The sequence below is a fragment of the Panthera uncia genome (assembly GCF_023721935.1).
Source record: "Panthera uncia isolate 11264 chromosome A3 unlocalized genomic scaffold, Puncia_PCG_1.0 HiC_scaffold_12, whole genome shotgun sequence".
NCBI lineage: Eukaryota > Metazoa > Chordata > Mammalia > Carnivora > Felidae > Panthera > Panthera uncia.
The window spans coordinates 13,383,105-13,407,605 of record NW_026057579.1 but is presented as its reverse complement, the minus strand read 5'-3'; the positions used below and the strand labels follow the sequence as shown (position 1 = coordinate 13,407,605).

Genomic DNA, 24,501 nt, shown 5'->3' with positions numbered 1-24,501 from the left:
GGTGTGACCAGAGGCACAGGAGTAAAACCAGGGAAGAGAAGTTGCCAGGAAAACCATCCAAGGGGAGAATTTCAGGGGGAGTGTGGTCAAGAGGCAACGCAAGGCTGCTGAGCCTTGGGGTGAATGTGGTGTCTTCTGCCAGAGTAGTTTTGGTGAAGTGTGGGAGTAGGGAGTGAAGGGAGAAGTGGACAGAATTTGATCTGGGTGTTCTGAAGAGGGCATGGAATCAATCCAGCAAATTCTACCTGACTGTGAAGGATGAGAGCGATAGGAGAGGAGGCCAATAGGGAGCTGATGTTCTTTGTTTGTTTCTGGTTTTGGTCAGGAAAGATACCTCATATTTACTTAAACTGCTAGTACTTTAGCTCCAATTCATTAATGCTCCCTTTTTATAAGAATATCAACAAAATCCTTGTTTCCAGTCTTTTGCCTCCTCCAACTCTTTAATAGTGACTTTGTGAAAAGCTGTCTTCCTCTCCCTATGTCTTTTTCCCCTCTTCCTGTGTCTCTCTAGATCCACTAATAAGAGAAAAATACCCATCTGAATCTGATTCATGTTTCTAGGAGTTACAAAATTTCCAAAGGGTAATTTGGTATATTCACAAAGTAGTACTATCAACCTCTATAGTCCATGAGAATTCTAAAAGTTCTTTTCGGCATTGATAGATACCCCAACCTCCTTATCTTCTGTATGTAATATGCTATTAATCCATTTATAATGTTGTTCTAATAGGGAAATGCACTCTAAATTCCAAAATCACTTTTCAAATATAGTTGGGAACATTTCATAATTTCCTTTTTTATTTTCCATTGTGTTTTATGCTCTTAAAGCCTTTTTTTAAGTGGGCTTTTTTTGTTCTGATGAGGAAGGCACAGTAATATTGTTTCTCTCGTGTTAGGGATGATGAAAGCAAGCCTTAGAGAAGTTAAAGGGGACCTCAGACACCACTGACATTTATTAGTCACTAATATTTTCTCTTTTGTTGGTATACACAGTGAATTCCTTGTAGGGGTAAGGTGAAATTAGTTAATGCCTCAAATGAGAAGAAGAGAGATGTCACCACCTCTTGAGATATGTCTTCCTTTTAGAGAAAGGAAGAAACGTTTGCTGGAGGAGAAACACCTGAAATCATAGAAAATGACAAAGTCATTAAGTGGAGCCTTCTAATTATGGCCTTCAAGCTATATACGTTTAATGGAGGATGCAGAACTAATTTTAAAAATGTTTTTTGTTCCTATACTTTACCTTTAATTGGTTTCAATAAAAGGTCTCGCTCCAAATCAGAAGTAATCGCAAACTGAAAAGAGTACTATGAGCATACCGGTTTCTGAACAGGAGCAAAATGTTTTCATTTAGATGATAACATAGCACAGTTTCACTTACAAAGGAGAAATTAATATTACCTCTTCAAATGGGTCTGCATGTGTATACAGGAGTTAGCATTAGAATAGTGTAAGAAATTTAGTTTTTAAAGCTTATCACTGTCCATAGTAAAATTGGATAACAAAATTAATAACACTACTAATAAAGCAGCATTGTACAACCTCCGTTCTTCTTTTAGTATATCCATTTACTTATGCTTTTTGAAAAATCCAATGACAGTTCAGAACTCAGTGCATCCCTGAGTAAAATCATTTTACTGTCATCAGCTCTTGTTCTAAGTATTGTCGTGTGTCTGTGTGTGGGGGTGTTTCCTGTGAGAGAAAGTTTCTTTTTTTTTTTTTTAATTTTTTAAATTTATTCGGAGAGAAAGAGCAAGCACATGAGTGGGGTACGGGCAGAGAGAGAGGGGAAGAGAGAATCTCAAGCAGGCTCTGCACTATCAGCACAGAGCCTGACATGGAGCTTGAACTAAGGAACCACAAGATCATGCCCAAAGCTGAAGCCAAGAGTCAGAAGCTCTGACTGAGCCACCCAGTTGCTCTGAGGGTAACTTTCTTGGTAACAGGTTGATGATATCAATGTCCTGCCCAATTCTGGAATTAAGCTCAGATATTTCCGGCTACTTTGCTGATACCACTGAATTTAGCTGGTATTTTCTGTTCTAGTTTTGTGACCCATAAAACTTAATAATCCCAGAAGTGTCCTTGTTCAGGAAGCCTTCTCAGATCTCTTTGGTTAAATTTGATCCCGTATTTGTGCTCCCAGAATGCCCTGGGCATGTTTCCCTGACACTGGGTGTAATGGGATCCTTATTATATAATAACCAGTTTATGGAGTGCCTGGGTAGCTCAGTGGGTTGAGTGTCAGACTCTTGATTTTGGCTCAGGTCATGATCCCAGGCTCATGGGATCAAGCCCTATGTCAGGCTCCACACTCAGTTTTAAGCCTGCTTAAAATTCTCTCTCTGTCTCTGTCTCTGTCTCTGTCTCTGTCTCTCTCTCTCTCTCTCCCCCTCTGCCTTTCCCTCTCCCCCTCTGCCCCTTTCCCCTGCTCATGCTCTCTCTAAAAACAAACAAACAGGGGCACCTGGGTGGCTCAGTCAGTTGAGTGTCCAGCTCTTGGTTTCAGCTCAGGTCATGATCTCATGGTTTGTAGGTTCGAGTCCCATGTCTGGCTCTGTGATTCTGCTTGGGACCCGCCCCCCCCCCCCCTCCCCCTGCCCCCCCCCCCCCCCCCCCGCCGTCTATCAAAAATAAATAAATAAAAACTTAAAAAAAATTAAAAAACAAAAAACAATAGCAACAAAAAACAGTTTGTAATCTGTATCCTGCAGGGGAAGTAGGCCCTTCAAATGGACTCTTTAGGGGAGCCTGGGTGGTTCATTTGGTTAAGCATCTGACTTCGGCTCAGGTCATTATCTCGTGGTCCATGGGCTCGAGCCCCACAGTGGACTCTGTGCTGACAGCTCAGAGCCTGGAGCCTGCTTCAGATTCTGTGTCGCCCTCTCTCTTTCTCTCTCTTAATCTCTCTCCCCTCCCCACCCCCCCTCAAAAACGAATAAACTTTAAAAAATGGGCTCTTTACACCTCCAGTGCTTAATGTTTAACAGATACTTAATCATTGGCCTTATTTTTGCTCAGCCAAACAAATGCCTTTCTGTAAGCATGGACATACTTTTTAAGTCAGCCTTCCAGTATGTTGGTGGTTCTTACTGCATTCCTGTGAAACAGATTATACTGCTGGCTGCATTCCTGTGAAACAGATTATACTGCTGGCTGTGCCTTCCGTTCACATTCTTTTGCTTCTTAGAGGCTTTCTGTGTAGTACCTTCATTCTCTTTTGTGTAGATGCTAACCCCTGAGATTGTCATCTGGGCCCAGTGGCTGGTTCCCTAAGAGTTGTATTTAGCCATGCCAGTTACTGAAAATCTCTTCCTGCTCCTGGTGGGCACAGAGGCATGAGCCTGTTAGTGCTGGTACCAAGTACTGAACCAGCTCAGAGCTCATCTCACACGGCCTTTTTTTGGTAACAATTTTGGTAACAATTAAGGAACAATGTTTAGCTGTGTTTTATTTATTGCTAGGTTACTGGGGAGAACACTGGCCTCCCACAGTTCAATGGGTAAAGCACTCAGCACAATGAGGACCCAGGTAGCATTCAAAACAATGACTTCCTCCTCCTCCACCAACATCATCATCATCATCATCAAGCTCAATCTGGAGTAAATGAACAGTCAAAGGGTAAGGGATAGTGACTTTACTTGAGGGGATTTGGAATCAGGTCCTTCCAGAGCATTAGTGCCACAGATGAGATTCTTATGAATATAATGCTGGCATCTTGAGGAGAAAACATTGATCTTCATAAAAGCTGTTTTCCCAAAGTTTAAAATTTTAACTTCTAGCCTAAACATTTTCTCGTTCTGAATCTTCTTTTGGGATCCTATTTACAATTTGAACACTAGAGTTGCCATGGTAGGTCATAACCTTTCCAAGGAGTTGAATGTGTTCATCTGGAAACCATCTGATTGCAAATGTCTAATATGTGTATATATCAGTTCTCTTCTGTGTTTAGCTTCAGCCAAATGCTAGGAAAATACCTGCTTGGTTGGACTTTGGAATTTCGTATTTATTGCTAAAGCTTCTTCAAGATTCTCATTTCTCATTTAACTCCTGTTAAATGTAAATATATTCGTTTGATTGCCAATAGTAAATACCAGTAACCAAGAAAAAATAAACAAAATGCCGCTTAGCCTTGTTACTTAATTGTTGACTGGAGCTACAAGGGGGGCCTTGTGGAATGAGCTCTGAGCTGGTTATTGACTTCCGTTCAGTATTTGGTACCAGTGAGTTCCTGAATTGCCAAACTGCTGTAATAATGATGGTTATTCATCTTGAGACAATAGAGCCAGTGATTGAATGCTTAGAAGCTAAACACAGGGCATAGTACACATTTGTTCTAGGCAATGCCTAGAAATTGATCTAATAGGCAAGTCTTAACAACAGCTAAAATTTGTGTGGGTAGTAGAAAAAATACAAATTTTCAGAGTCGGACAGACCTGACTTTGCCACTTAACTAGTAATATGACATGGACAAGTAATTTAACCTTTCTGGAGCTCAATTTCTTCATCTATGAAATGGGGAGAATGATATTTTGCTTTAACAAAATGATATTCTAAGATTTAACTATAAGTAATTTTCCCAACATTATGTGTATCATATTATATGCCACCAACAAGTAGTATTTGAAGAAACTATTATTACTTTGTTTTCGAAAACCCACAACATTGATTATTTATTTATTTTTAAAAAAATTTTTAACGTTTTTATTTATTTTGAGAGACAAAGCAGGAGTGGGGTGAGGAACAGAGAGAGAGACGCACACAGAATCTGAAGCAGGCTCCAGACTCTGAGCTGTCAGCACAGATCCCAACGCAGGGCTTGAACCCACAGACTGTGAGATCATGACCTGAGCCAAAGTCAGATGCTCAACCGACTGAGCCACCCAGGCACCCCACAACAACACTGATTATCAATGCCCTATCGATTTAGAAAAAGCTCTTTTCAAGAGAAAAACAAAAAAACAATAACAACAACAATTTAAAACTCAGGAAAACCTTATTATCACATTAGGTAAACCCATCCAAGACAAGAATGAAAAAAATTACTTTTAGAGTTGAGAAAAACACCGTTTTCCAGGGCTGCTTATCCTGTATGTCATTTGTTCAATTACCTTTGGGGTTATTACTCCACTGTCTGTAAACGTGGGATACTTTATTCTCTGGGTCACCATGGCCCATTTAAAATGTTGTAACTTTGGTCTAAGCACTGGGCTCATTTCCTTAGTACACACTATCTGGGTTGGTTTGTGATAGAATCAACTTTGACAGTGATGACAGGAGGTTGTGACAGAGTATGATGAGAAAGAGTAATCAATTGGAGGAAATAAGGTAGAAAGAGAAATTCAAAGAGTTGAGAGGTAATGTTGAAAACAATGAGAAGGAAAATTAAAGTTAAAAGAAGACCAATGCAGAAAAAAGCAAAGGATGCCAAATATGAAGAGTGAACTGAGAAGAAACAGTAATGTATCTTGTTATTTGTGATCTTTTTAAAGATAATAGATAATGAGGAGATTGGTGTGTGTACGTGGTAGGGCAGAGATACAGAAATCCCGACTGGGAAGATAGAGGACATGGGAATGGTGGCTGAGCTATAGTTGCCCAGAATGCAGTGTTCTGGATCAAGTCAAAGGGTGAGAGACAATTTCTTTATTATATCACATCCAATAGTATCTGTCTTCTTCCTCACCATTTGAAGCGAAGCTGGGTAAAATGGGAGAAGGAAGGAATGCCCTTGTGTGGAAACTACCTAGCAAATGCCAGCCGTGCTTTAGCTCTGAGTTATGGAAACCACATGTGACTGGACTATAACGGCATTAACTCAGAATTGCCTGCTCCATAAAGAAGAAACTTGCCATATAAGTTGTTCCAGAAAAGTTAAATACTTTCAGAAATGTGGCACGAATGATGTCACCCACAGAACAAGGAACACTAAACTCTCAAAACAAACTCCAGAAAAGAAACATCAGCCTTCTCAATGGAAATAATGAGAAATAGCCCAATAATTCTGTTTCTTTCTTCTGTGCTTTTTACCACATCTGTTGCATATTTTTTCCTCTTGATAAACGTCAGACCTTCTAGCAGATGACCTTGTCTCCTTCTTTTTAGAGTAAATAAAAGTGATTAGACAGAACCTTCCTTGACTTCCTGCTATCAAAAAGACAAATCTACATATATCTCTACCTATTTTGCCCTCTTTCCTGCTGTTTCAATGAGAAAGCTGACCTGCTACATTATCCAAAGTAAATCCCTCCACCTATACATGGCTCCATCACTTCTGTCCTCTCGGGATCCTTGTTATGTAGGTTAAATTCTTCTCCTGTTCCTTAAATTTTCCTTTCCAACTGATTAGCACTTAAATATGCTCAGGTGTCAAATCAGAAGTCTGTAATGGGTATCCAGAAGCTAACTCAGCATTTCCCTTTGGACGTCTCAGACAGTTCTAACTCAACACATCTAAAAGTGAACTCATCTTTTGTCCACCATGAATTTCCTACTCCTTCCCCTTCCCCTCAATTTCTCAATCTCAAGGGAATGGCTCCATAACCCAACCGAATGTTTAGCTAGAAACCTGGGAATTATCCCTGATTCCTTCTTTCTGCTCATTCCCCAAAGCCATCGGATCAGCAAATCTTGTGTCTATCTTCAAATTATATTCTGTAACAAACCACCCCCCTCCATCTCTGTTGCCACACACTGGTTTAGATAGCAATCATCTCTTGCTTGGATGGTTATAATTGACTACTGTTTTCCACATCATCAGTGTAGGTGTCTACTAATCTCTTTTCCACACTGCAGCTGGAGGGATCTTTAAAAAATCTAGGGGTGCCAGGGTGGCTCTATCAGCTCATATCAGGTGAATGTACAACTTCAGCTCAGATCATGATCTCACAGTTCGTGGGTTCCAGTCCCGTGTTGGGCTCTGCGCTGACAGTTCAGACCCTAGAACCTGCTTTGGATTCTCTCTGCCCGTCTCCCGCTCATGCTCTGTCTCTCTCTCCCTCTCATCTCTCTCTCAAAAATAAATAAATGTTAAATTTTTTTTTAAAATCTAGGTAGGATCACACCGCTCTCTTATTCATCTCTGAAACAATGGTTTCCCATTGCCTTTCAGATAAAGCCCATACACCTTCATATAACTTACAATACTGTTCATGAACTACCCCTATGGACTCTTTAGTCTCATGTCTTGCCATATTCAATACTTCAGTCATTCTAAATGTCTTTCAGCTTTTCATAATTGCAATATTCCCATCCACTCTTTGCCTAGCTAAAACTCGTTTCGCTCCTATACTAAAGTAGTGCCCCTCCCCTTCAGGGGATACTTTATTGTAATTATTTGTTTAATTCTTTGCTAGAGTATAAGATAAGAATTATGTCTTTCTCATTTACCCATTTATCCTCTTCTCTGCTTGCCCCCAATCTTGTCTACCAGCCATTCCAGTACCTTACTTAGTATCTGGTGTCTAATAAATCCCCAGTAAATATTTGTCAAATAAATTCATTATTTTTCAGGGCTTTATTAACCTTTCTCTTACTGAACTTAATATTCTTGATTCTCCTTAGTCTTAGGGAATATAATCATAACACCTTTTGAATCTCGTGTCTGTGGAGAGAAAGGGAGATTCAGCTTGAATGTGGCCAGAACAACAAATGCTAGGATGAATTAGTTGTTAATCCTTAAGGTTTAAAGGCTTGTAATAATTACCACTCATTTTCACTAAGGTTTTAGGCATTTAGAGAAACCCCCTTATTTCCATATGAAGGTCTTATAAAAGCCAAGACATATTTGTGGTCATTTATATATAAAGACAATATCTGCCATTAGGAGGGAAGAGTCTTTAAGGGTTTTTGTTAGTTTTTTATTGCAATAGAGATAATGCTATAGACAAGACTATCTTTCGAAGTTCTAACATGGCCAACATCATTTCAAAACTGTTTGTTGAATTTTTACTAGATATAATATTTCAACTTACAAATTCTGTAATCCTGGAGCCAGGAGCAACCTTTGCTGTCATTTTGGCATGCTTCCTAGACACCTCCTGGGAATTAAGCCCACAACATCTCTGACAGTCATTACTTTACTTTGGCTCAAGAACTTTCAGGAATGGGATTCCATTGCTGATGAGGCCATCTGCCCCACTCTTAGAAGCTCTAGTGTCACAATGTTTTTTCTCCTATTTCTTTTTTTCTTCTCTAACTTAACATCTCTCTTCCTGTCACTTCAATCATATTGGTCCTGTACTTCACCTAAGTCCTCAACTTAAAGACCTTTAAATATTGGAAGGGAAGAGATACTGTGGGTGAAGGGAAGCACATTCTCTTGAGCACCCAGTATTTTACAGGACATATGGTGGGTGTATTTTATGTTACTTCTGTAACTCCTTCAACAATCCAGTAAAGTAGGCAGCAATATTGGCATTTTACTCAGACGTAAGTAAAACTCCCCCACATTTGCTTATCTAGGACTGAAATCCAATTTTCAAAGACTCTAAAGGTTCTGAGTCAAGAGGCTGGGGTGCTAATTTATGTCCGTTAATGCTAGCTGCATGGAGCTGACTCCTTTTTACTATTTCTAAAATTGGGAGCATAGTTCTTTTTGTCCTAGGCAACCTCACAAGGATTTTTTGAAGACAGAGGCTTTCATGTTAATGAAAGACTTTTTGCTGCAGGCAGACATCATGGCCTTTGGAATCACACCCAACAGAACTCTATTGCCCTTTTGAAGTGAGAACTTTTCTCATAGAAGTAATTCAAGCCCTGGGGAAATTTTGGCTTTATTGTGTCCTTTTCAGACTTGTGAGAAAATGTGTATGCTGGGGAGCAATAATTCTCATTTCAGCCAGAGAGTACCTATCAACACTAAAGCAAGTCCCAAACCATTGGGAGACTAAACAACCTGGACTAAAATAACATTGACACTCACATTGAGACAGTCAGGAATGATTTAGAGTCAGAGTTTGATGATCACCACAACAAACTGTTTTAGAGATTTACTAACATTCCAAGGTCAGTGTTTGGAAATTCGTAATGAGTACTCCAATGGTACAAGTGTATTTGGACTAAAATAGTATTTTACACTATGTGTATAAATTTTGGTTTTTGCCACATTTACAGCACTTTAATAGGCTGATCTTTAAAATAGCTATTTGATTTAAAAAATACCATGTCACCAAATAACTATTTCGAATATTTTTCTTTATTTAATTGACTTTGAGATGGACAAAATTTCGAAAACCACCTATAACTCAAGGGTTTTGGAAATGTTTTAACACAACATGGATTCTTTGGGGTTTCTATTATTTAACTCTGTCTGGGGATTTCTTTATGTTCTTTTATCAGGTTCTGCAAAGTACTTATTATTCAAGTTGGATAAACCAGTTCTGCAGACTGCATCCCCAGTGCATTTTCCAAGAATGACAACTGCCCTTAACATTCTTGCAGACCTGGATACCTATCTGTGTGAAACCAGTAGGTAAGTATTTATTTAAACCATTGTAGATTACATACGAAACTTGCCAAAATAAATATGCCTAGGAAAACTGAAAGAAACGTGCTATGATATTAACAAGAGTTATCTTTGGATGGTGAGATTGCAGGCAACTTTTTTTCCTTCCTGTCCTATTTTAAATGATGAATATATGTTGCTTTTATAATAAAGAAGCTTTACTTTTGAAAAAGCCGTTGCAGACACAATAATAGCCACACAAATAAAATGAGATCTCAGGTGCATGTGCAGGTGACAGAATGCTAAGTGGGGACACAGACACACATCTACTGATTGCAGAAACAGATTGTAACTGGAGAGCCTGGCCTGCCTGGCTCTCATGTGCTGCCTTCCTTGCAGATCACAAATATAATCCCAAACATAGTGACAGGTCTTTGGTACCACATTATTTCTTTCTAACCCCTTATGGAAGGGTAATACCTTCCTCAAGAAGATCAGCTGAATAGAGGTGCCTGGGTGGATCAATCCGTTAAGCATCTGACTTCAGCTCAGGTCATGACCTCGCAGTTTGTGAGTTCAAGCCTCACGTTGGGCTCTGTGCTGACAGCTCAGAGGCCTGGAGCCTGTTTCTTATTCTGTGTCTCCCTCTCTCTCTCTCTCTCTCTGTTCCTCCACTGCTCACTCTCTCTCTCTCAAAAATAAATAAACACTTAAACAATTTAAAAAAAAGTAGACCAACTGGATAATTATAGATTTGACCTGAGAAACTAGTTTAGTTAATGTAGGCCATTTGGTTCTAAGCAATATATTTACCATTCAGTAACAAGAGTTCACAAGATAAAAAGTGTCTATATATACATGAAGGGTAATCAAACTTGTCAATTGTCCAGTCTTGACTTTTAATGGGATTGACAGAATTTACATTAAGGAAGTAAGAGAAGTGTTTCCCCCAAAATGTCCTGGAAGAGGTACCAAGTTCTTATTATGAATATAGACAGATCCTATTAAATCTAGAAAGCTGGAAGGAACCTCTATCCCAGGCTGTTTACTAAAAGCTGATTTAAAGTACTAAAACAAACTAAAAATATTATAGTACATATTCATATAAATATGTACATATTCAAAGATAAACTTTTTACAATTTTTATTTTATCATTTCTTCATCCATTCATCCACTCATTCATTAATTTATCAAATGCTTTTTTTTAGCATCTTCTCTATGAGAGACAACATCTTAGGAGTTGGGGAGTATGCCAGAGAACAAACACAAAAATCCTGCGTTCATAGAGCTTATGTTTATAGTGCCAGAAAGATTTAAAAACAAATAAACAAGTAAAATATATAGTACTTCAAATGGGGACGAGTGTTATGAAGAAAAATAAAGCCGGGAGGTGAGGTAGGGCATGCCAAGTGGGAGGTGGGTGTGAGGAGAGAGGTCTTGTTGTTTTAAATAGGGTGGTCAGGAAAGGCCTCACCAATAAGGTAAGTGGGTTAAGAGACATAAAAGAATTGCTTCCAGACATCTTTAATATTTCCCTTTCACAAATCGTTTGAGCAGCAGAAGTGGGATAGCATTGATCCCGTGTTTCTGTTATTTTTACTGCACATATGAAATAATCCTACTTTTTAGTCTCTAAATGTGGCACCGTCAGCACAAGAATATGGTTTTACACAGAAATAATACACGGTAAAAAATTTCCTTTGGAGTTATATGCCTACTGCACAGACCCACTCATATGTCACTCTTTGGTGGTCCCGTTGAACTAACACAACCATACACATGGAAGTTAGTTTTTTTCCCCTATTCATTCATGTGTCTGCTTTCTGAAGTTGACTTTGAGCCTACTAAAGGCAGGGATGGGACAATGATTTGTTCATCTCGGCAGCCTCAATGCTTAGCCCAGTGCCTGGCATCTGTCAGGTTCTTGATGATTGCCTGTTAAATAAATAAATTTCGAAAGTAGAAAAGACACTGACTTCAAACAGTTTAAGAGATTAATTCCCAGTGGGCACATTAACCTATTAAACTGCCCAAAGTGGATAACTGTCTTACATCATGATGAGCTCTCACCTTCTCTAAGCACTATATGGAGCTCGCATCAAGGACTCTGAAATAAAATGATGGTGCCTCCAACAGCAATGCTTTCAGTATAAGGAACTCTCAGAGGTGGTTTCCAATCCCATTTCCCCTATGACAGTGATGTAAAATGAGAAAGCTGTCATCCCCACATTTTTTCTACCTATGTGACAGATCATTTGGCTATGTCAACTTTCTGATATGGTGTGGAGGAGTGATATTCCTCATACTGGATTAGGGGGCAAAATCATGACAATGTATGATATCCATACTTGGGAGAGCAATGAAAGGGGAAAAAGGAAATTAAAAGCTTCATTTTACAATGGAGTCCTGATTCTAGGCCTTAATAATTGTGTAGTTTTAGACCAGTTGCTGAATCTCTGCAAATCCCATGACCTCATCTGTAAATTGGGAATAATAATTACTATTTTTATGAAGCATTGTTATGAAATATTTTGTTGGTCATAACAGTATTATTATGAAGGTCAAGTTGGATAATATCTAGAAAGTGGTATGGCGATTGATCTATAATGTGGATGTTCAACAGATTATTGTTAATACTTTTATTACTATTCCCACTAGTACTAAGGTCACTATTAGAGAAATCATGCAAATAAGACTTTTTAAATCAATTGTTGAATGTTTATATGATCATTGAGGATAATTCTCACAAATATATTTGCACTTTAAAATTTACCTCCTTTGGGGTACCTGGGTAGCTCAGTCACTTAAGCCTCTGTCTCTTGATTTTTGGCTCAGGTCCTGATCTCACAGTTCATGAGAGCGAGCCCCACATCAGGCTTTGCTGACAGCTCAGATCTTGCTTTTGATCTGTCACTCCCTCTTTCTGTGCCCCTCCCCTACTCATGTGCATACTCTCTCTCTTTCTCTCTCTCTCTCTCAAAATAAAATAAACATTTAAAAAAATTTACCTCCTTCTATATACTTATAATAATATTAAACCAAGTAACATTTATAATATTCTTGAATGTCTCTCTTATCTCTTAAGAATATGAAGAAAGTTGGGGCACCTGTGTGGCTCAGTCAGTTAAGTGTCTGACTCTTGGTTTTGGCTCAGGTCATCATTTCACAGTTTATGAGTTCAAGCCCTGCATCAGGCTGTATGCTGATGGCGCAGAACCTCCTTGGGATTCTCTCTTCCCCCCTCTCTCTCTGCCCCTCCCCTGATCATGCGCATGGTCTCTCTCTCAAAATAAATAAAAACTTAAAAAAAAGAATATGAAGAAAGTTAAGATATTGTATCAAGACAATGTCGGCTGCAAAATGGGCTGGTATTTAACAGAACATTTCTGTGGTCCTGGGGCACCTGCAGGTGAAGGAACAGGTCAGCAGGCATTTTGCCATCATGGTGGTTGACATATTATCTCTGTCACTTTGATACTTTTCTGGTCGAAAGATGCAGTCAAGGGGCACCTGGGTGGCGCAGTCGGTTAAGCGTCCGACTTCAGCCAGGTCAGGATCTCACAGTCCGTGAGTTCGAGCCCCGCGTCGGGCTCTGGGCTGATGGCTCGGAGCCTGGAGCCTGTTTCCGATTCTGTGTCTCCCTCTCTCTCTGCCCCTCCCCCGTTCATGCTCTGTCTCTCTCTGTCCCAAAAATAAAAAAATAAACGTTGAAAAAAAAAAAAAAAGATGCAGTCAATGGAAGTCATTATCTTTTTTGGTAGGAAAGTAATGCTATAATGAGGTCTGAACTCTAGTCTAATAACTTTCTTTTCTTGTTTCTTTAGAGTCTTGGAGTATAACTAAGGACAGACACCAGTACTAGCACAAACGTTACCAAGTTGCATGATTATGGAGATGGTCTACCTATTGCTGAAAATGTATCTAGTTTTTTGACAACGGCTTAATAACCATGGGGTCAAGTGGACTTGGAAAAGCAGCAACACTAGATGAACTGCTGAGCACTTGCATTGAGATGTTTGGTATGAGGGTTTTCTCCCTTTTACGTATCTTGATGCTCTGACATCCCCCTTTTCATGTGCAAGTGTTGCTGTGAAACAGAATTCAATCTCCACCTCTAGATTTGAGTCCTTTGTGATTGACCCCAGTCTGTCTCCCCCAGGATCACTGCCCTCTCTGCATCTTCTTCACTTTACTTCCCACAGCTAATATGCCAGCCACATGGTCCACTTAATGTTTCTGGGACATCCTTGCATCTTTCTATGCCTACACCTTTATTACACTCCTTCACTAAAATTTGCTTCAGGGACCATCTCAGTTGCCATTTCAGGTGTTCATATTACCATTCCTAATCCCCGCTGTCAGCAGTGTGGATTGCTTCCTCCCATAGCCCTTTGGGACTTTCTTATGGTACTTGGTATATGGGGCTATGGTTATTCCTCAGTCTTTTGTCTCAGACAAGCATGGGTAGCACAATCTGCTGCATTCTATATTTGTTTATATGACTTGTACCTTCTACTAAGCTACATGCTTTTTATGTTGTTTATGTATCCACTTCAGCATTTCAGGATATTCTTTGCACAAATGGAATCACAAAGGGGTTGTTTTTTAATTGTTTTTTTAAATTTATTATTATAGGAAGTGTTAGACCAGAGTCGGGTGGCCAGATAAAATATGGGATGATTAGTTAAATTTGAATTTCATATAAGGTACATTTTTAGTGTAAGTACATCCTAAATAATGCATTGGATATACTTATGCTAAAAAATCTAGTTTTGGTTTACCTTAATTGAGATTAACTAAGTGTTCTGTATTTCTATTTGCTAAATCTGGCAATCTAACACCAGAGGGAGGGTGAGACCTACCTATTCACTCAACTTGCAAGGAAGACCCAAACAATAATTGGGTCTATGAGACGTTTTGACACTAATGTTTCTCTACTGATATTAGAAAAAGAGTAATACTGTTGTCTCCTCACTCCCACTTTATTTTATTTTTTTAACAGATGACAATGGAGAGCTGAACAATAGTTATTTGCCAAGAATAGTTCTACTGATGCACCGATGGTATTTATCTTCCACTGAATTGGCAGAAAAACTTCTCTGCATATATCCTTTCAACTACTGCATAATTTTTACAATCATAAATCAAGTTCTGTATTTAGTAGAGTGTCTAACAAAAGCTGGTAAATTAAGATGAATAAACAGTCTTCAGTCAGTTATCCAGCTCTTTTGTGGATATATATATATAGATGTCTACACAAGGCATCTGCGTGATGGACCAAAGAGTTGACTATCCATCTGGGTGTTTTGGCTGTACTTGAAAATAATCACTAGATATACAATGAAATGGAAACTTAGGCTGAATGTTTCTAATTTGTCTTAAACATTTCTGCTGTTAGTATAATGAAAGAATAGTCAACACTTATTTAAGACCTAATTTATTCCTTTTAGGATGGCAAAATGATGGACACAGAGGATATGGTTTAGACATATGGAAATGCCAACCAAAATAAGGCACAAATCAGGCACACATGCCACCTAAGTTTTCACATTTTCCCTTGTTGACAAGACACAAAGAACATTCTAACAGGTTTATTGCAGTCGGTTGGTTGATATTAATTTCAGATTTCCTTCTGATACAAAAGCAAACAAAGAAACAAACAAAAAGACCCAGAAACCCCATTCTAGTAAGAGCTTTTAGCAATCTACCACTTTTATACACCGTGCAGTCCCAAAAGGTGATTGAAAGCCAAATGACACAAAATGACAAAATAGCCTCACATGTATAAGGAGGTTTTATTCCTGGAGATCTAATGTTTATTATCAGCCTGCTTCCAGCCCCAGGGGCCTCCACATGACTGGGAAACCTTACGGGGTAGGAGCCTGATAGGCAGAGGGTCTGTCAAGTATTAGGGCCATGTGGGCTTCCATTGGCTCATTGCAAGCTTCCTCCACTTTCTACTTTTCCTCTCCATCCTTTCTACAGCCTCAGGATAGAAGGGAATATTGGAGAGGGTAAGGGGACATTTACCCTGAGCAGAGGTTCTTGAAAGCGAGCAATATCCCGGTCCTCAGTGTAGTCTGAGAGTCTCTAGGACTCAATATGGGGGTGTAATAGTGCATAGGTTACAATTATTCAGTGCTGATATCATCAGAGCTTGTTGTCTCCCCATTTGAACATCCATATAACTCACATGTCCCTGGTATGGACTTCTTATTAGGAATTCATCTAAATTGGTCAAACAGCTGCAGGTGTGGGCAAAGGAAACAAGGTACAAGGATTTTTTCTTTAACTAGTGTACGTATCGAGATGCCAGTGGAGAAAACTGTGATGAATTTCGGTTAAAGATCTGCTACTTCATGAGGTAAATATACTTATACATGTAATTTGTCTTCTCCTTTATGGTTCTGGAATTGTTGATAATTTCTTTTTTCCCAAGCGGCAGACCTAGTTTGGCAATAGAATGGACTCTGATCCCTCTTTTACTGATTTTGATTAAATTGGCTCTCCTCTGTTCCTGGGAGTTGAATTTATCTTTCTTTTAGAGGTCAAGCCATAGCAAATGTGATTAGAGAATGAAACTAGCTGTTGGAAAGAGTAAATTCATTTCTTTTCTATTTCCCCACCATATACTTTCCCATGTAGTCGCCATGAACTGGGAGAAGAGTTTCCTGCACTTAGATGAGAGTAGAGACACTCAGGACTTAGGGTCAGAAAGAGAGACTCAGAGAGGGAGTGGTAGACTTGGGTCCTTGATTGAAGGAGGGAAAAGTGAGAGCTGGTATCATGCGGAGGGGAATAGGAGATTGCTCATTTGGGGTATGGTCCTGGGTTTATGGTGAAATGTAATCTGTAAAATGATACAATAATTTCCATAAAGGTCTAGCTTGAAATCTTCTCATCATCAAAAATATTTGATGCCTTTCAGGTACTGGATTCTCAAGTTTCCTGCAGAGTTTAATTTGGACCTTGGTTTGATCCGTATGACTGAAGAGTTCCGAGAAGTAGCTAGCCAACTAGGGTATGAAAAACACATCAGCCTCATCGACATATCCAGCATGTAAGAGTGGCACAAGCTTCTTTCAAACATGATGAGTCATGATGAGGGGATGGAATAGTGATGGTCCCGCTTGACCTCAGTCCATACTATTTCAGAATCAAGGTGTGCTCTTGTGAAGAAAGTCTTGGTGCAAAATGAGCACAGCCCCACTGGACATAGTTCATCTTTCCAAGCCTCAATTTCTTTATGTATAAAATGGGGATAGTACCTTGGTCATGGGGCTACTATGAGCATCCATTAAATGCATAGTAAGATAGCATTTGGCATGTAATAGATGCTGAGTACTTAGTTACTAAGTCTAGTTCCTGTCTCCTAAGTCCTTGCCACTCATAGTGTGGCCTGTAGATCAGTAGCACTGGCATCACATGGGAGCTCAGTAGAAATTCAGAATCTCAGGCCCCACCCTAAACCTGCTGAATTGGAAACTGCATTTTAATAAGAGAGCACTAGCTGATTCATGTGCACATTCAAGTTTGAGAAGCCCTGTGCTATGTGCTTCTGAGATCAGCCTGAGGCTTTACAAATGTTGACCATTGTTTTGCCATGAACTGGTTAGCTCATTTACTAGGAACTCAGTGCTAATTAGATTCGCATTTTATATCTACTAGTTAACTTTGTACAGAGAAAACTATGCAATGGCCCTAAGTATGGTTATCCATCTTGCAAATATATGTTTTTGTGTCCTGGGCTTTCATACTCTGGTCCATTTTCCTAGAATAGTTCTTTAAGAGTCTTGATCAACAGTGCATGATCCAGGAATCATTAGGGATGTTGTTAAAAATACATATTATTCAGGTTCATTCCTAGTAAATCAGAATCTCTGGCAGTGAGGTCAGTCCTCTGTCTTTATAACGAATTTTTCAGATAATCCATATGTTGCTGAAGTGTAAGAACCCAACTTCAGGTGGTTTTCATGTGCCTTCAATCACCATCATATATATTGATAATCTGCCAAATTTATACACCTAACCCTGACCTCTCCCCTGTGATCCAAACCTTACTGGTCACAAGAAAGAGCAAGTAAGAAATTCTGGATGGATCGGTGCAAACCCACCCTGTCTGGAAAAACAACTCAAAGTTTATGTTCTGTTGGCAGTGGGTCAGTGGTTTTCTCTTCAAATATGAAGGACAGGGCGTGTATTTTGCGCAAGCTCCTGGAAGCAGGCCAAGAGTTACAGAGTCAGTAGGTTAATAACTTCCATTGAGTGAAATGGCCTTTCAGCACATTGACCAGACTCACTGTTTCTTTTATAGTCCTTCCTATGACTGGATGAGAAGAGTCACACAGAGGAAAAAAGTATCCAAGAAGGGAAAAGCCTGTCTGCTGTTTGACCATCTGGAGCCCATTGAATTGGCTGAGCACCTCACTTTTCTGGAGCATAAATCTTTTAGAAGGATCTCAGTAAGAAACTGACATTTATTCTTCCAAGGATAACAACCACCATGCCAACTTTCCCAAAAGCTGCGTTTTCATATTGGCAGCCTCTGTCATTGTGCTCCACTGGAAAAGTGCCCTTAATTCACAGGAACAATCCCTTTTAACCAAAGATAAATATTATCCTGCCTTTATTTTATGGCTTAGGAGCTATATATCTGTCGCTATTTTCAATGTCTCCTTTCATACGATTAAAGCATGATTTTCTAAATACTCAGTGGAGATTTAACCATTCAAGGTTTATTTAGCTCCATTGACTTCTCCCAAGTGAACATGTTTTGCTAGGCCCTCCATTTGAGAGAAGACATATTTATTTAGGTTGGGATTTGTATAAATGCCTAATTACGGGCATAGGTTGAGAATAAGAATTGTAGGCTTTGATGAGACTCTCACATCAGGTTGTTTATTTCCAGATATAGAGAGCCGGAATTAAACTTTTCTTTCCTACTCCATCTTAATAGTGTTCCTTCTCCACCTCCTTTCTCTTCCTCTTGACTGTGGTCTCTTCCTAGCCACCTACTCTCTATTTACTTATTATGAGACTATTTCCACAATGGCTCACGATCAGGCTTTGTCTCACCAAGCTCTGGGGCAATCACTCCTCTTTCTTTTCCAAGGTTCCAGGAAATTAATTACATTATTACTTGCAAAGAAGAACATGAGGTTAGAAGTATGGATTTCTGAAAGACTGATTCTTTTCACAAAATAATCCTATTTGGAGAGGACCTTAATGATCCCTTCCTGGCAGGCCATGAGAGGGAACCCCCTGCATTGTTTACATGATAGAAGGCTCACATGTATTTGGTGGCATCCATGCTGACTCCCCCAAAAGGTGTCTGTTTTGCTAAGGAGCTGCCTTACTTCAATTATTGTTTTCTTCTTCTTTTTTCTTAAAAAACTGTACAAAATTATTCTGACTTGAAATCATTATATTTGTATTCATTTCCTTTTCTTTAATGTATGCCATTGTATCTCAGACTTGCCTGGCTGTTGGAATCACAAGTAGTGGGTGAAAAATGAAGATTCTTGGGTTCTTTCTTTGGAGATATTGATCCTTTAGGTCTGAAGTGTCCCCAGAAACCAGTATGTTATAATGCAAATGCCTCAGGTGGATCTTATGATCCAGCAAATTTGAGATTCACTGGAATGTGACTTAGACTCTTGTCCCTCCCCGCCCTGTCCAACACTGTGATGTGTAAGCATGTATCTGTGTATGGCGGAGTGAAACACAGCAAAATAATATGTTAAGGGTACGTGTATATTCAAATGTGTAAGATACCATCATAAATGTTAAATGAAAGAAATCATTATGTTGTTATGAAACAGCGTCTCACATCTTCCACACAACGTTCTAATTTCTGATTTTACAAAGACTCCATTATAATTCAGAGTCTCTGAATCTTCCTTTACTAGTTCACTGATTACCAAAGCTATGTCATCCATGGCTGCCTGGAGAATAACCCAACCTTGGAGAGATCTATTGCTTTATTTAATGGAATCTCTAAGTGGGTCCAGTTGATGGTTCTTAGCAAACCAACCCCCCAGCAAAGGGCAGAAGTCATTACAAAGTTTATCAATGTCGCCAAGGTATGTATGTCTGGGCATTAGCCTGGGGTTCTTAAAGGATTCTAGATGTTTGTTCCCTCTAGAGAAAAGTCATCAAAGAAATTTGGGGTTCACACCATAAAGGACAATTAAAGTATTCATAATATCTGGTGGTGAACATCATACTTCTCTCATGCACGAAGACTGCCTTTAATTGGCAGTACTTGGAAGCATTCGTTGTAACGTTTTCTGTAAAATGATGGATATATTTTCCTGGTGGATTGCATTTGTGCTTCATGTTAAATTGATATTATTTGTCCTAGATCCTTGTTATTAAAATAGTGCATTCACCTGTACTTCAGAGAGGCTAGAATAGTTGAAAAATTCTTACAAAGTATTGATGGTAATTTTTTTTTATTGCAGAAGCTCCTTCAGCTCAAAAATTTTAACACTCTGATGGCAGTGGTGGGAGGCCTTAGTCATAGTTCTATCTCACGCCTCAAGGAGACCCATTCTCATCTTTCTTCAGAAGTTACGAAGGTATGGTGGATTAAATTCCAATCCTGAGTACAAAAGTCATTTGTAAATTGTTTAGGGATAGGATGCTCCTATCAGAAGGGGAAAGTTCTCTTCCTAGACAATGGTTGGTTACACATGGGGAATTAAAAGGAAGGTAATAGGCACACCACTGGCAAAAACAGGTTGGAAGTGGTGGCAAGTGTCCCAATAAGAAGGCCTTTAAGAATACCAAGTGTACCAACAAGAATACCATTAACATATGGCAGTTGTGAGTACTCCACAAATATGCACTTGGTGCTAACTATGTGATATGCACTGTGACACACACAGGGCGTACAAGGCAAATAAGACAAATCATTCCTACCCTACCCTCCTCAAATCAAGTCAATGAACACCTGCTCTATTCATAGCACTGTTTTAAACACAGTGGACAGATACAAAGGAAGAGAGAGATGTTGACCTTGTCTAAAAATCCCTCAGATTTATAGCTGAGTTCTCAGGAAAAAAAAAAAAAATATATATATATATATATATATATATATTTTAAAAAAAACAATGATCTATGTCTTTTTAAACTGAACTTTTTCTGCCATATTTGTTTCCAGACCACAATAATAATATTTTTCTTTTGTCAGTGAAAAAGAACATTTCATCTTTAGGAAAAGATTTCTTTGTAAGCATGTAGTGTGCTGTATCAGTAAGGACACCTTCAGCTATAAGTTTTAAAAAATCTTGAAATTGCTTAGACAGTAAGGCAATGGGTCATCTCACATACCTGGAAGTACAAAAAGCAGGGCCAACTCCAGGCATAATCTGATTAGAGCTCTGGCTCAGTAGTTCTGCCTACCTTTCAGTATCAGTTGTTTGTTTCCTTAGACCGGCCTTTCTCCTGATTGGGCTGTCTGCAAGTTGGAGACAGGGAAAGCTTCCGCCTTCAGCCCTGCCCCCATGGAATGAAAGACGTTGTTTTTAGGCAGATTGGACCATCTCAGGTCACATTTTCACCCCTGGACCAATAACAATTGCTAGAAGAATATAATGTACCAATTGGCTTACCTCTGTGTTCTTGAACCAATCACAAACAAGAAGGATGGAATTATAATGACGGTAAATCAGACCCAAACTTGGGCCTAGGAATGGAAACAGCTCCATCTGAGTCACAGGGCTGCTTTCAGAAAGTTGTAGACTGATTAAAATTGAGGAAGGTCTGGTTGCTCTTAGGCAACCAGCGGTAAACAGGAGGTTGTAAGCCAAGAAGCATTGCTCTCTGACCTAAAGCATATCACTCGTTCTAAGCATACTGGGGTTCATTATGTAAGTGTCTTATTTTCCTTGAGCTTCGTACTGAATTTCAAGTAAAGAGCAAAACACATTTTACACATTGTGATGAGTAAGAATTCAGTGGAGGCTCTTAGAGGCTTGGAACCACCAGTGGATCTTCAAAAATTATTTGAATTCTTCTTTCTTACAAAAAAGGAAACTGAGGCCCCTCAAAATGAAGTTACTTGCCAAAGGTCACCTGTCTAGTTAGTGGCAGAGTCCCAAACCACAGCTATCTCATACCTCGGTGTGGCTTTTCCTACCCCATCCCATTCCAGGTTAACCTTTAAGTAATATCTTGAATGCAACTTTCTTAGAACAACAACTGTACTATACTACATACTGTATTTTAATACAATACATGCTTATGTTTGTGGACTGTAGTATTTCCATGAATTGCCAAATACTTCTAGATGATTGATGCTTTTTAACACCCTATCAGCCCTAGTAGGTAGGCAGAGGTGCGGGCAGTTTCTGTTTTGCAGTAGAATAGAACACACTGTCTAGCTCATATAGCCAGGCCCAGGACATTTTTCTAATTTTCTTTTTCTAGGTTAATAATTTCCCTGCATCAGTGTTCGTGCAATTGATACTTCTCTCAGTGGCTGAGGAATTTCCTAGCCACACACGGCAGGGCCTGGGGGTGGGTAGGAGGGAAGACTGTTTGAAAATCCTACTTTTCCATCTGTTCCAGAACTGGAACGAAATGACAGAGCTGGTCTCCTCCAACGGCAATTACTGCAATTACCGCAAGGCCTTTGCCGACTGCGAGGGCTTCAAGATTCCCATCCTTGGCGTCCACTTGAAAGACTTGATAGCAGTCCATGTCATTTTCCCAGACTGGATGGAGGACAACAAAGTTAACATTGTAAAAATGCACCAGCTCTCCGTTACCCTCAGCGAACTGGTGTCTCTGCAGAATGCCTCCCACCACTTAGAACCCAACATGGATTTGATCAACCTGCTCACGGTGAGTTGAGGGGACAGGAGTTTGTGCTGAGAGCTCTTCTCACTTCCCAGGGGATGCGGGAAAGTCCTTGAAGGTCATTCACCAGGTTGCATGCAGGGCTGGTAGATGGGGCAGGATCTGAAAGGGTGGGTGAGGGGAGGGGAGCCCAGCCCCATATCCGGCATGAGCTGAGACTATAATCACGGGGCAGAGAAATTTTCCTTTGTCCTGAGGAGCCTAGGTACCACCCCTATAGCTCTGCTCCTAGAGCTCTTGGAGAGGCCCTCCGCCCTCAGCCCCTCACTCTCCTTTGTCACACCAGTCTAGCTCATCACCACCTTCTACGTGGCCTCACCTCATCCATTTCCCTTTGCCCTCCCGCACAGCATAGCTGAAGCCTGGGATAATACCTGGTCCTCCTCCATGATCTCCCTGTCCCCACTGCCACCCTCCCCTTGCCAGCCTGGCCTTTGAGGCCCTTCTAGACTTGTTGTCTATGTATCCTGAGTTGTCATCACTTGATGCCACATCACACTTGCCATTGAGGAACACTGGGCTTTCCACCTCGAACTGCTGCCTTCTGCTTCCTGGCCTTTGCACTTTCTTGGAAAATCCCTTCTCTATCCACCCCTGTGACTAGCTCAAATTCAAAACCTTCTGTCTTTCTGGAGCATTCTCTGTTCCTCTCCAGAGCAGTAAGTGTCTGCTTCATGTGTGGCTCTTGACCTTTATACTTTCTTAACCATAGGGAGGTATCATTTTGTATTAGATTTTTTTTTTTCCTGTTTACCTGCCGTATATATCCCATATCCCCACTGCCTCTCATGATACCTGGCATATGTAGGAGCTCAACAGATGAACTGAATGCTGTATTTAGGAATGTTGTGGGTCAGACAGATGAAATTCGACTAGCATTCATATTTTTTGTCATTCGTGGCTGATCTCTAGGTCCCGGCGCTTTTAGACACAACAGGTGTATGGGAGAGAACCTACCCCATTGATGGCTGCCTTGTCAGGGGGAAGAGGCATAACCAAATTCTTTCACCCTTGTTTAACAAATGGAGAAGCAACTTCCCTGTTTGGGTTTATAATACGGAAGCTTCAGACACTTGACTGCAATACTGAATTGACTCTTTTCCATTCGTGGCCATGGAAAATGAAAACAATTTCCTTCTGAAGCTCTGAGGGCCTAAATCCTCTGGGACCACTGCACTGGCATAGGAGTGGTTCCTAGACCTTCTCACACACTGTTCCTAGAACACATGATTGTTTACCAAGGCATAGAACCCCTGAAGTGCATGGAGTAATACCAGCTGTACCTTAGCATAAAGCAGAAGTGGCTGACACACACAAAAACAAATCTCTTGGGACTGAGTTTGTATGACAAACAGTAAACACACAGACGTTCTCTACTGGGGGGGGAAAACCCTCTCAATAATCCAGGCACCTGCGCTTATGAATCATTTGCCATGTAAATCTGTTTCCACGAATAAGTGACCAGAGTTGCAGCCCCAATCAGATAGCAAAGCCACAGGCACAGGTGATGTCTGCAGACCAGCTGAAGTTCCACCTGTCTGTGTCCAGGCTACCTTCACTACGTGGAGGAGAGTGTCATAGAGCAGGTGCCTATGCTTGGGCATTTTCTTATCCCAACAAAAGATGATGATGGAGTAGGGGAATTAATTTTGAGTTATGAATGAAGCAACATAATGACAGATATTTAGAGAAGTATCAAAAGATTTTGAATGAAATTTTTGGGTGCAAATGGAAAATTTGAACCCTAGAAATAAAGGCTAAGAAATATATATTTTTTTCTGCCTGGGAAGGAAAGAAAAAAGAAAAAGGATGACAACACAATCAATCCCCGCCCCACCCCCCCTCGGGTATTAAAATATAGAAGCCACCAAGCACTGTATTTAGGACAACAATGTTATCTAGTGTAGTACAGTGGCAAGAATCCTGGGCAGGAGATCAAGCTTTTAGCTCTGTGTGTGCAGTTACTTAGTTTTGTCTCCTTGTTAGCTAGACCTGCCCTTGGTCTTTTCATAAGGGATTTTGTGCTCATTTGTGAGATCTCTTCCAGCTCTAAACTTCTGTGATTCTAGATATAAGGACTGGTGGCCCCTTGAGAATAAGGAGCCTGGTGTCAATCTGATACTGTGGTTCCAGCCCAGTGGCTCCTCAGATAGCACAGTCCCACATATGGACATCGATCAAGGCAGTT

At 40.0% G+C, this 24,501-nt stretch overlaps 1 protein-coding gene across 7 annotated transcripts in view; it reads left to right on the top strand.

Annotated features, from left to right (window-relative positions):
• RASGRP3 (RAS guanyl releasing protein 3) overlaps positions 1-24,501 on the top strand; it is a 107,705-nt gene that overhangs the window by 52,506 nt on the left and 30,698 nt on the right. For 6 of the 7 annotated variants that reach the window (XM_049652307.1, XM_049652306.1, XM_049652305.1 and 3 more), the window contains 8 exons: positions 9,343-9,475; positions 13,274-13,468; positions 14,452-15,813; positions 16,378-16,509; positions 17,764-17,911; positions 19,358-19,531; positions 19,913-20,029; positions 22,023-22,298. In XM_049652307.1, the coding sequence (XP_049508264.1) occupies positions 15,809-15,813; positions 16,378-16,509; positions 17,764-17,911; positions 19,358-19,531; positions 19,913-20,029; positions 22,023-22,298 (852 nt within the window). In that variant the 5' untranslated portion in view covers positions 9,343-9,475; positions 13,274-13,468; positions 14,452-15,808. The remainder of the gene's footprint in view (positions 1-9,342; positions 9,476-13,273; positions 13,469-14,451; positions 15,814-16,377; positions 16,510-17,763; positions 17,912-19,357; positions 19,532-19,912; positions 20,030-22,022; positions 22,299-24,501) is intronic. The other variant, XM_049652308.1, reaches the window with a different exon arrangement.